This window comes from Vulpes lagopus, chromosome 9 (genome assembly GCF_018345385.1).
Source record: "Vulpes lagopus strain Blue_001 chromosome 9, ASM1834538v1, whole genome shotgun sequence".
Taxonomy (NCBI): domain Eukaryota; kingdom Metazoa; phylum Chordata; class Mammalia; order Carnivora; family Canidae; genus Vulpes; species Vulpes lagopus.
This window is the reverse complement of record NC_054832.1, coordinates 9075432-9087843: the sequence shown is the minus strand read 5'-3', so window position 1 is coordinate 9087843 and position 12412 is coordinate 9075432. Positions and strand designations below refer to the sequence as shown.

Here is a 12412-nt window from a genome sequence, read left to right as displayed (position 1 = left end):
TAAGCATGAGACCTGAAAATATAAACATCCTAGAAGAGAGCAGAAGCAGCAATTTCTCTGACGTTGATCATAGGAACATTTTTCTAGATATGTCTCTTGAGGCAAAGGAAACAAGAACAAAAGTAAACTATTGAAACTACTTGAAACAAAAAGCTTCTGCACAGCAAAGGAAACCATCAACAAAACTAAAAGGCAACCTACTGAATGGGAGGAGATATTTGCAAATGACATATCCAGTAAGGAGTTAATACCCAAAATATGTAAAGAACTCATTCAGCTCAATACCAAAAAACCAAACATTCCAATTAAAAAATGGGCACAGGACCCAAATAGACATTTTTCCAAAGGATATATCCAGATGGTCAACAGAAACATGAAAAGATGCTCAACATCACTCATCAGCAGGGAAATACAAATCAAAACTACAATGAGCTAATCACCTGTCAGAATGGTTAAAGTCAAGAATACAAGAAACAACAAGTGTTGGCAAGGATGTGGAATAAAAGGAAACCTCGTGTATTGTGGGTGGGACTGTAAATTGATACAGTCACTGTGGAAAACAGTATGAAGGTTCTTCAAAAAAAATTAAAAATAGAAATACCATGTGATCCAATAATTCCACTATTGGGTATTTACCCAGGGAAAACAAAAACACTAACTTGAAAAGATACGTGCACCCCTATCTTCATGCCAGCATTATTTACAAGAGCCAAGACAGGGGGTGCCCGGGTGGCTCAGTCAGTTAAGCATCTGACTCTTGATCTAAACTTAGGTCTTGATCTCAGGATTGTGAGTTCACGCCCCATGTTGGGCTACACAAAACAAAACAAGAGCCAAGACATGGAAGCAACGTAAGCATCTATCAATAGACAAAAGGATAAGGAAAATGTGGTATGTATACATAGTGGAATATTACACAACCACAAAAAGGATGAGATCCTGCCATTTGAGACAAAATAGATGGACCTAGAGGGTATTTTGCTAGTGAAATAAGTCAGAATGGGAAAGACAAATGTTATATATTTGGTGGTTATGAATGTGTTCATGTTTGTTCTCCCTACTTCCAATTTCCCTATTTTCATGTTTTAATCTAAGTTTTAAGACATATGATTTCACTCATCAGTGGAATCTAAAAAAAGCAAGTGAATAAGCAAACAAAAAGCAGAATAAGACTTATAAATACAGATAACAAACATGGTGGCTGTGGGGAAGTGGCTGGGGGGTTGGGCAAAATGGGTGAAGGCGAGTGGAAGGTATAACCTTCCAGTTATGGAATGAATAATTCACGAGAATACAAGGCACAGCACAGGGAATACTGTCAATGATACTGTCGTCATGATGTAACGGGACAGATGGTAGCCACACTGGTGGCGAACGTAGAATAACGTATAAACTTGTCAAATCACTAAGTTGCACGCCTGAATTTAATGTTACAGTATTGTGTGTCAACTATACTCAAAAAAAGTTCAAGGTATATATTTGGTGGTTGTGAAAGTATTTATACATGTTTGTTCTCCCCACCCCCAATTTTTCTTATTTTCATGTTTTAATCTAAGTTTAAAAAATCATACAGCTTTCTTTTTACATCGTCTTCATTACTTCTTTCAAGGAAAATAACCTTTTGACTCCTTTTGAAACCTCATTCAAAAACAATAACCACTGTTTCTTTTTTATTTTATTTTTTAATATATTTTTTTAATTTTTCTTTATTTATGATAGTCACGCAGAGAGAGAGAGAGAGAGAGAGAGGCAGAGACACAGGCAGAGGGAGAAGCAGGCTCCATGCACCAGGAGCCCGACGTGGGATTCGATCCCGGGTCTCCAGGATCGCGCCCTGGGCCAAAGGCAGGTGCCAAACCGCTGCGCCACCCAGGGATCCCATAACCACTGTTTCTATAAGACTATTGAAATGCTGGAGAAAGATGACAGCATCTCAGTAGTAGAAGGCTAATGGGTGAGGGGGTAATGGGAACTGGGAAATGAGAAGCCCTCCGTAGGTTTTCTGTTCAAGCAACATTACAGGAGCTATAACAGACTCAGTCCTGATTCCACGAGAAGATATCCCCGGGATACCTAATGCAGTGCAAATCCTTCTTTTTTCTTTGCAGTTCTAAGAACCTACCAGAACACACAGTAGGTGCTCATTAAAATATATGGAATGTCTGAATGAATGGATGGATGGATGAATAGACGGATGGTGACTATAGAACTAATAGAACTAATAGAAAAGACCCCCTAGAGCAGCCTGTTCCCGTCTCGTGTCTACAAATGGGGAAGAGGCAGGAGTTCTATGAGAGCTGCAGCTTCTTGCATGCTGGGCCCTGTTGGTGCTGGGTCTAATTGGAGGAAAAGGCATTTGGGGAACCTTAGGAGATCCCATAGCTATAACTATGACACTGGTCTCTTAGCCAGTAACAGAATTTCAACTTTAAGCCAAAGGGAAAAGAAGCCAGTTAAGAAGAATCTGAGTCTGTCTGAAACTGAGACTCAGGAACCAGGGCGAGGACAGAGCTGGGTCTGCAGGAGGTCATGGTCAGTGGATTCATCAGGGAGGAGACAGGAAGAAAGCCCCAGAAGATGCACATCATTTTTTTGTCTCTTCCACAGTAATTCACACAGTGCTTTATTTGTACTAAGTACTTAATAAAGCCTTGATGAATTGAATAAATATTTTGATTAATTAAGAATTTAGTAATTGTCTAAAGTTTTTCATAATTTGGCAGAAAGTCTTCTGAGTTCTAGTGCCTTACTTCCATGTGTGGCAACACACACACACACACACACACACACACACACACACACTAAATAATTCCCTCATCTGATAGGAATAACTTCCATATAATTTATTTATGGGTGCGGCATGTCTTTTCTCTACCACCATTGTGCTCAAGTATATGCATGCGATGTGCTCACCCATGCCTCAAAAGTAATTTCTGAGCTGCCTAAGGTTAGATACCAACCCATGCTGATGTGAGCCACTTGTCTGATCTGAGGGCAGGGGAGTTGAGTCCAGTTACTGCGTGAGCAGTACTCACAACAAGGTCAGCCCTACAACTGAAATAGACATCTCCCTCCAATCCTATATCAACTACAGAGGAACTGGTTCATTTGCAAAGCCTCTACCTTCTTACATATTTCTGGTATTTATATTTATTAGTTATCCAGAGTTCTGGTGCTTAACATTCAAAAATGGGAAGTTCAGACTCCCAAAAAGGAATATTACTAATGCAAAACTTCAGAGCCAATATAATTTTTAATTTTCCTCTAGCATTAGAGGCAGTTTATATATATCCGAATTCATCGTTGATATTTTAATAACTTCATTATTTCTCTACTGTGCTCTGATTGACTTTACTAAGAGAAGCATGTAATTCACTGAGTCTAATAAAAAAGATTTCTTGAAAGAAAACAAGATCTTTTTTTCTATTTAAAGAAAGATGATTAACCCACAATATTAGAAAATACATAAATTACCAGAGGCATGTTATTTAAAAATCTTTGAACAGATGAAAATATCTTTATAAGTTAAACATTTTAAAGTATATTCTATCTCAAACAAATATATACCCCACAGCAAAAAAAAAATTATATTTTGGAAAAAAATGATCAGAAAAATAAGAAGGATAAGGAAGATAAGAATACTGGCTTTGGTTCCAAAGACACCCAAGTAATCTGAGGAAAATTTTAGAAGGTGCAATTACTGACATTTATATGTAAAATCAATATGACAGTTGCATAAGACAGTTACATGGCTCTGAAATAAAAGTAGAATAAATCTAACTATCAAATGGTTCCTCCAAAATTCTTTTATACTTGTTAATGCAATCTTATCTGACAGCTCCCCATGGATGATCATCTTCACACAACAGCCTAAAATTGAAAATGATATTTTATTAAGTTAGGACAAACATCAAGGATGATAATGATGTTTCAAAAGAAAAGAAAATATCCTTTTACAATCTTGCTAGAGATAGTCTCAGTGGGAAATATCCTCTATTGACATGAAAGAGTTTATGGTTATTCCTGCCAGCAGTGGTTCAGAATGCTGGGGCTTTTATACCACCTCCTGCCCCTCACTCCTACCATAGGGAGAAGCCATCAACCCGATCCTCAGGGTTGGTGTAATACTATTCCAGTTCCATCCCCCCTTAGGCAGAGTTATCCTGAGGTTTGTGTTTTGCAATATCTCTTAGAGCTTTCCCACTGGCGTAGCCAGCTTGATAGAGCACTCTCTATTGGCAACCTTCTCTTCCCTACTTCCAGACCAGCAGTCCCTTATTGCCCAAGGAAACTGCTGTACTCACATCCCTATATTAGGTTCTACTTCTAGGAGATCTCATATTAAAACAGTGTTTTACAATCTGTATCTCACAATTTAATATCTATGATAAGTGGCACTCACAAGGTTCCCCTCAAGGAAGAAAAGCAGCAACCTGGCATAACCAGATTCCAAAACACTGGTGGGATTTCTACTGGATCCCATTCAAGTCTCTGTGTGAGCCTAATTTATCTTTGACTATGTGTTTGATGCTTATTTAAAATGTATATGTATAGTCAAGCATGGTACTCATCTGAGACTACCTTCACTCAAGTTCTAGGCTCAGTTTTAGGGCCATTTCGATAGCCATTGGGATAGGCTGCTAGATCTCCTGAGGATTGGCTGGCTTCTTGTTACCTTACTCCTAGGTTACATTCCCTCAGTGTCATATCCTAAAGTGGGTGTGGTTTACTGGCCCCACCAATGGACTTGGACTTTTCTTCTCACCTGTGTGACTGAAAGCCATTCCTTCTGGATCAGCAGACAGTAATGTTCACTACCCTATTAGGCATCACTATTGTTAAGATCTTTAAAATATATAGTCCATCTTCCTCAGTTTTGCTCAGCATGATTATTGTTCCTGAGGACCTTACTGGCAGCCAGCAGATGATGTAGCTCTAGATGTCATCTAAAATCATGAGCTGAGATGAGATTAATGTAGGGAATAAGTTTACAGAGAGAAGATAAGGGGTCCCAGAACTGAATGATTGACAGGCCAGCTTTCCTAGATCATGGCATGAGAAAGAATCTGCAAAGCAATAAGTAGTCAATGGCAGAGGACATCCAGTGAGCAGGAGTATCTAGTGACTTAGAAAGAGAACCAAATGAAAGCAGGGTATCTAACACCAAGTGAACAAGTGTTTACAAACAGAGGGACCGATTGTGGTGAAAAAACACGTCTGAAAGGACAAATCAGAAGATAAGGGTTGACAGCTGGGTTAGTTATGCGGAGGTGACTGGAGACCTCAAAGAAATATTTCCACGGAGGGGAGCAGGAGGGTGAATTCCTAGTTGGAGTTGGTTTTAGACATTACGAGGAAAGAATTGAAGCAGCAAATTTGGGTGTCTGTTACATGAGTTTTGCTGTAAAGCAGGTGAGGGCACTAACTAGAGGGGGATGTTTTTATTTTGTACCATTTTGTTTTAAAGAAGGAAGATGTTTTAGCACGTTTTCTAATGTAAGAATGCAGAAAGGGGAAAATCAATGATCAGGTAGAGAGAAGGGAAAATTGTCAGAGAGACAGGAAGGTCTTTCTAGAGTCAGTAGAAATGGGATCTCATACCTGTCTGGAGAGTTTGGATTGATCACAGAGAGCTGGTTCACTGAAATCTGCAAAGCCACGGAGGCCAAGCAAGGGAAGATGTGACAGTTGAAATATGTGGAAATGGCCTTTTGCTGCTTCTGTATTTTCAGTGTTAGAGGTTTGAGAAATGAGCTGAGGAAAAGAAATACCGTTCTGAAAAAGTAGAAGTATGAATGGAACAGGAAAACCTAGCAGGATGAGTAGTCAGCCCTTGCTTCAGACCCACTTGAAATTAATAATCAGAGAATAAAACTAAGTTTCTACTGGGCACACCTGAGTATATTTGGGTAGAGGGAAAGTGCTGAGAAATACGTGTCCAACTGATAATGAGACTTTTTTAGGATTGTGGTCTGTAATGTTGACCCCAATATGTGACCTTCACCTCCAGTGCTCAATACAGCAGAATCAAGGAAGATGTTCACCAACTGAAGCTGTAAATATAATTTGCTGTTCAGTTCGGATAGCAACTTCCTTAATCTCAGTTAATTATTCTGAAAGAACACCCAAAGGAAATCATGAAGCATATTCTTGGAGTGTTCCTGTAACTTGTCAATTGAGAGTCTAGATGGGAGTTTAATTTAATGACTTGAAGCAAGCTTCTCAGTGAATACAAAATTTCAGTTAAATCTTGTTAAGCTGGACTGTAATGAGATCATTTGCCAAATATTCCCAGGCTGATGGTGGTAAGATTGTTTATTTATGTATAACTTAGTCTGACCACACATTTAAGAAAGCATACTGAAGACCAAGCATAAATCCTGAGAAAGTGTGATGGGGAATAATCCTGCTCAAAAGAGGATGGAAATCATATGTATGGTATCCATAAATAAGCCTCAGAAAATATGTAGCAGTTCTGGAGAGAAGGCTACCAAAAAAACTTCTGAGGGACATAAAATAAGAATAATAAATGGAGAAACATACATTGTTGAAAACACAGTTTTGATTATGTAAATATATTAATGAATTCCTATAACAATCTATAAATTCAATGCAATTTCAATAATAAAAAATGTTGATTAACAGAGAAAGGAATACTATTAATTAATGGAACATTAGTTGCCGCTAACAATGAGTAACATGAATTAACAGGAATTCATGGTGTATTATGTCCCAAGCTCTTTTCACATATGCAAAGCTACATGTTAATTTACATAATCCTCAAAATAACTTTTTGTGGTATGAATTATTGTTAATGTCATTTTATGGACATGGAATCTGAGGCACAAAAGGATTAAAAATTATTTGCCCAAGGTCATACAACTGCTGAATAGAAGTACCAGGGTTTAACCTCGGTTCTCTGGCTCCAGAGCCCCTTCCCTTAATTGTTTCCCTTGCTTCTAAATTGCAAGGACAACAAAAATCCCAACAGCATTTTTGGAGGCAGAATTAGATAAAATTATTTTAAAGTTAACCTGAAATAATACACATGCAGGAAATAGTTGGGGGGAAAGAATAATTAGGGAGGATATTCGGGTCCCAAATATTAAAATGTATTTTAAAGATGTATTTAGGATATTCACTCATTGAACAAAAATTTATTGGACACCTTCTCTTTGCTAGGTTCTGTTCTAGATGCCAGAGACAATAAGCGCAAGGGTCCTAAGGTAGAATGCTGCTTGCCATGTTTGTAAAAGTGCAAGAAAGCCAAGGTGGCTGGAATGATCAGAAAATAAAGTGGTAAAAGATGATGTCAGGGATGCCTGGGTGGCTCAGTGATTGAGCATCTGCCTTTGGCTCAGGGTGTGATCCTGAAGTCCTGGGATCGAATCCCACATCGGGCTCCCCGCAGGGAGTCTGCTTTTCCTCCCTCTAGCTAGGTCTCTGCCTCTCTCTCTCTCTCTGTGTCTCTCATGAATAAATAAATAAAATCTTTAAAAAAATGATGATGTCAGAGGGATAATGGCAGGGGGAGGTTATTAGGGCACTTTGCCTTTAACTCTGAATGAAACAAAAAATGTGATTTGGTCTGACTTACATATATTGTAAAATGCTGGCTGCTATGCTGAAAAAAATGATTACTAACTTCTCTCCAAAAAAAAGTGAGTTCCTGGTTGATAGATGACACCCAGGGGCCATGTTTCCTGACTGGATACATGTATCGTAATAAAAGGCTACACACACTGGAATTGAGATGCTCTCTACCACTCCCCAAAGCTAAGACTAGTGAATAAAAGAGTGCCTGCAGATAGAAAGAAATGCCACTAGTCGTGGAATGGGGCTGAGAAAAACCTCATAAAACAGAATGTTTCCTACTCCTCTGTTACATGGGCAGTTGATCTATTGCCTGATGCTACCCTTCTGAGATGGTTAGAGTGCACCTTCATCCACTACCACACTCCTCACTGCGAGCCAAGGCATCGACCCTTGAAGTCATGGTGGAGGAGGTACAGTCGGGGATGGCATTCTGAGAGACACGGAACCCACAAGTTAGATTACAAAGGTGGTGGGTGGAGACAGAGGAATTCTAGCAGCATGCTAGCGATTGTGATATTTGTGTATTAATTACATCAATCCACAGGATATAGACTCAGCAGCAGATGTTGGGAGGCATCAGGCATTGTAGGTAGCATGAGGGGAAGGTCTCTTAAAAATGTGGAGCTGAACTGGGAAAGCCCTGTGGCATGTCAGCAGCAGAAAATGTAGCCATGACCCCTGTGACAGGGAGCAGACTTGGTGAAACTCGCCTAATAGCACCCTGTCTGCACAGATCCAGCCTCGTTTAGGAGTAAGAGAAGAGAGAGAAAAAAATTAATTTGACATCTATGACAAAATGCTGAAGGAAGTGTCTAATAAGAAATATCTTAGGCACCTGGTAGATTCAATTACAAATTTTATGTCCTTGGAAAATGTATACAAAGACCATCCTTGAATTTCCACAAATAAACACATATAATCATCACAGCGTGGATGCAATCAAATAGGTCAGCCCTTCACAGTATCCTTTACAAATATATTTTTTAAATATTTATTTATTTATTCATAAGAGACACAGAGAGAGAGAGAGAGAGAGAGAGAGAGAGAGAGGCAGAGACATAGGCAGAGGGAGAAACGGCTCCATGCAGGGAGCCCAATGTGGGACTCAATCCCAGACCCTGGATCATGACCTGAGCCCAAGGCAGATGCTGAATCACTGAGCCACCCAGGTGCCCCATCTTTCACAAATATTTTCACAAAAGGGAAAAACTAAATATCAAATCTGATCTTCTTCTGACAGGCCACAGCAGATATCTCTGCAGGTACTAGGTTATCAATATGTTAAATACTGATAACATTATTTTATGAATGAATCAAAACTGTACCTAAGTGTCTACCTGATTTTTACAAGATGCTTTAAAATTCCAAGGTGTTGCCTCGCTAATTATATAATGCAGGCCAGATCCAGGCAATTCTACAGTAAGTGAGAAGCCTGGACACATAATTAGCTCAGTGGATTGAACTTCAGAAGTTTCTATCATTAGGAATTATGAAGATGTTAATTTTCAGTAACATATACTTTTAATAATAACCACAATAATTACAAGTTAGAGTTTTGGTTTTTTTTTTAAGAAGTTTTTTTTTTTAAGATTTTATTTATTTATTAATGAGAAATAGGGAGAGAGAGAGAGAGGCAGAGACACAGGCAGAGGGAGAGGCAGGCTCCAGGCAGGGAGCCCGACGTGGGACTCGATCCTGGGTCTCAGGATCAGGCCCTGGGCTGACGGCGCTAAACCGCTGAGCCACCAGGGCTGCCCTAGAGTTTTGGGTTTTTTGATAATTTTTAACAAAAAGTTTTTGTTATTTGAATTTTATAGTCCTTGCATGAAAAGCAACTAATTTGGGGCAAGAAATTATTCTCCAAAGGTTGTCTTCACGATCTTTTAGTTTCAGGTGTGCAATTTAGTGGCTCAACAAACAAGATCCTAGAGGAGAGCACGGGCAGTACCTGTCACATCAGCCACAGCAACGTCTTACTATGTATGTCTCCTGATGCAAGGGAATCAAAAGCAAAAATAAACTATTGGGACTTCATCAAAATAGAAAGCTTCTGCACAGCAAAAGAAACCATTAACAAAACTTAAAGGCAACCTATGGAATGGGAGAAGATATTTGCAAATCCCATAACCAATAAGGGGTTAGTATCCAAAATGTATTTAAAAACTTAACAAAACTCAACACCCTTAAAACAAACACTCCAACTAAAAAATGGGCAGAAGACATGAACAGGCATTTCTACAAAGAGGACACCTAGATGACCAACAGACACTGAAAAAGATGTTTACCATCACTTACCCTCAGGAAAATGCAAATCAAAACTACAATGAAATATCACCTCACACCTGCCAGATGGCTAAAATCAACCTCACAAGAAACAACAGGTTTTTGGCAAGGATGCCGTGAATTCCCCTATCTACCTTTTAAAAGTGATAATGATAGAGATATATAAAGGAATGGTAAGAGGAAGTAATTTAATAATTAATCATTTAAAAGAATTGATGACAGAGGCAACATATACGGATGTTATTTTAGCACAGTAGTCTAAGAACTTAAAAACATATACCTCAAAGGAAAAATGTCATTCATGGTTTATTATTGAGAAAAAAAATAGAACCATTCTGAGTCCTTCTATGTAAATGATCTTATCTTCAACTACACACTTTTAGAATACTTCTTCTTTAATGAATCATTTTTTATACTTTTTGTGTGTATTTAACATGAAAAATTTAGACAGATTCAAAAACAAAAAGGATAAGGGAAATAGAATGCTGTATTTAAAAGTTTCAAAAAAAAAAAAAAGTTTCACAAGCAGGGACAGAGGAGGCTTTCTGATCAATCACCTGGCACTCAGCAGAAGGTGCATAAATCATAGATCTTGATTTTCTTTTAGGAAATAATGGTTATCACTTAATCTTTGGTCTTTTAGCTAGAATGGAAGGGGTTTTTTTTGTTTTTTTGTTTGTTTGTTTTAAAGAGAGATTGCAGATCCTAGTGTCAAATAAATGTGTCCATCAAAGGACTGGGGTAATTAAGTTATCTCTTTGATTGCCCTATAGGCTATTCTAATTAGCATACAAGCACTTCCTTAATTCGCTGTAGTCACCAAGGACAATGTGATTCTGACAGTTGTGTTTGTTATTTTGCTGCCTGACAGCAAATTGTATTTGCTGTTTTATTGACGGAGAGTAAAAATACATAATTGATTACCCATAATCAATCTGTTATAAATCTGGCTATGGGAAAAGGAAGGATTAATAAATCATTATAGAAACCTTCTGGGTTAATCAAGTTTGTTCTCTGTGGCAGCCACTCATTGCTCTCATTCTCCTGTTCTTCTTCAAGAGCATTTGACTGGCTTCTCTACTTTTCCCCTTTGAAACCTGAGTGACTGGGGCACAGCTGACCCCACCCCAGGTCATGGGATGAGACGAGAGTAGCCAAATATAAAATAATAGAAACCAAACATAGTACTATCATCCCTTTGGCCAGAGATTGGTTTCACTGCCCAAGGCTAAGCTAATCAAGACTTGTCGAGCTTCTCAACTAAACTGGCCTAATTAGTCCAGAGGAACTCTGGTTCCACAGTGATGAGAAAGCTCCTCTCTTTGTGTCTTTTTCTGAGCTCTGTTTGTCAATCTTTGTGAAAGGTAAGGACACGATAGAATGCCACCCCAATGGCTGCTAGTGCTCCTCTCAGGAAGGAAGCCAGCTAACATATTGGAAGGGCCCTGACCTGCCCCTGCCTGAGCCCTCCTACCTCCTCATGTCTTGTTACTAGAGATGGGACATGTCTTTATGGTTAAAAGTGGTGGTGCCTGCCCCACTTGGAAGAACTATGGGATGTATACACCCCCACTGCTGCTGATACTCTGGCTGCAGAGGCAGGAACCACCAGTGCAGTGATGGCAGGATGGGTGCCCGCAGAGCCCACGTGAAGCCTTGTCTCAGACCTTTGTTCTCACAGGTCCCAGTTCCCCTGACTGAGCTGAGCTGAGTAGATTTTATGGCTCTCTCAACTGAAAGAAGTCATCATTAGCCCTGATAGGTCAAGTTTCTTCAGGAACCAAACTATCCAGACTTGACATCGATCCAAGTGACGTTGCCTACCTTGGGCATGCAGATCACCAAATGCCCTGTTGTCTGAGATCGCTTAGCAGAGCTGCTGTCAGGTTTGACTTCTGCAGGAAGGACGAGCTGGAATGGCTGAAAAATAAACAGGAAGCATCACAGAGTGTGAGTACCCATAACGTGAGAGGGTTACTTCATGAGGTATTTTCGTTACCATCGAGATTCACCATTCCATTTTTAAAAACATGCTTAGACTTAGTAGGAAAAAAAATAATGTTTGGGCTATGCTTGATATGCATGAACTATTTTTACCTATTGTAATGAATAGTCTAAAGAACAGTCATCAATCACAAACAGTGAAACAGCCATTGGCCCATTTATGTTAACATGGCTAATAATAAAGAATTTATAGATAAAGCCTCTTGTTATAAATCATCAACATACTTTCATTTTAAATCCTTCACATGACTCCTGTGAATGCTCATAATCAGCAAAAAAATAGCTTTTCAGAGATGCCTGGGTGGCTCAGGAGGTTAAGCAAATGACTTTTGATTTTGGCTCAGGCTATGATCTCAGGGTTGTGAGATGAAGCGATTCGTTGGGCTCCAAGCTGGATCTGGGGCCTGCTTAAGATTCTCTCTCTCCCTTTCCCTCTGCTCTTTCCTCCTGCTTGCGTTCTCTCTTTCTCTCTCTCAAAAAATGCTATTTCAAAAATAATAAGATTACAGCTGCTATGAATAGAATCATT

At 39.2% G+C, this 12412-nt stretch overlaps 1 protein-coding gene across 1 annotated transcript in view; it reads right to left on the bottom strand.

Moving 5' to 3' along the window:
* DNAAF11 (dynein axonemal assembly factor 11) overlaps nucleotides 1–12412 on the bottom strand; it is a 70524-nt gene that overhangs the window by 15498 nt on the left and 42614 nt on the right. Inside the window, exon 10 of the mRNA XM_041769282.1 lies at nucleotides 11704–11799. Coding sequence (XP_041625216.1) covers nucleotides 11704–11799 — 96 coding nt within the window. The remainder of the gene's footprint in view (nucleotides 1–11703; nucleotides 11800–12412) is intronic.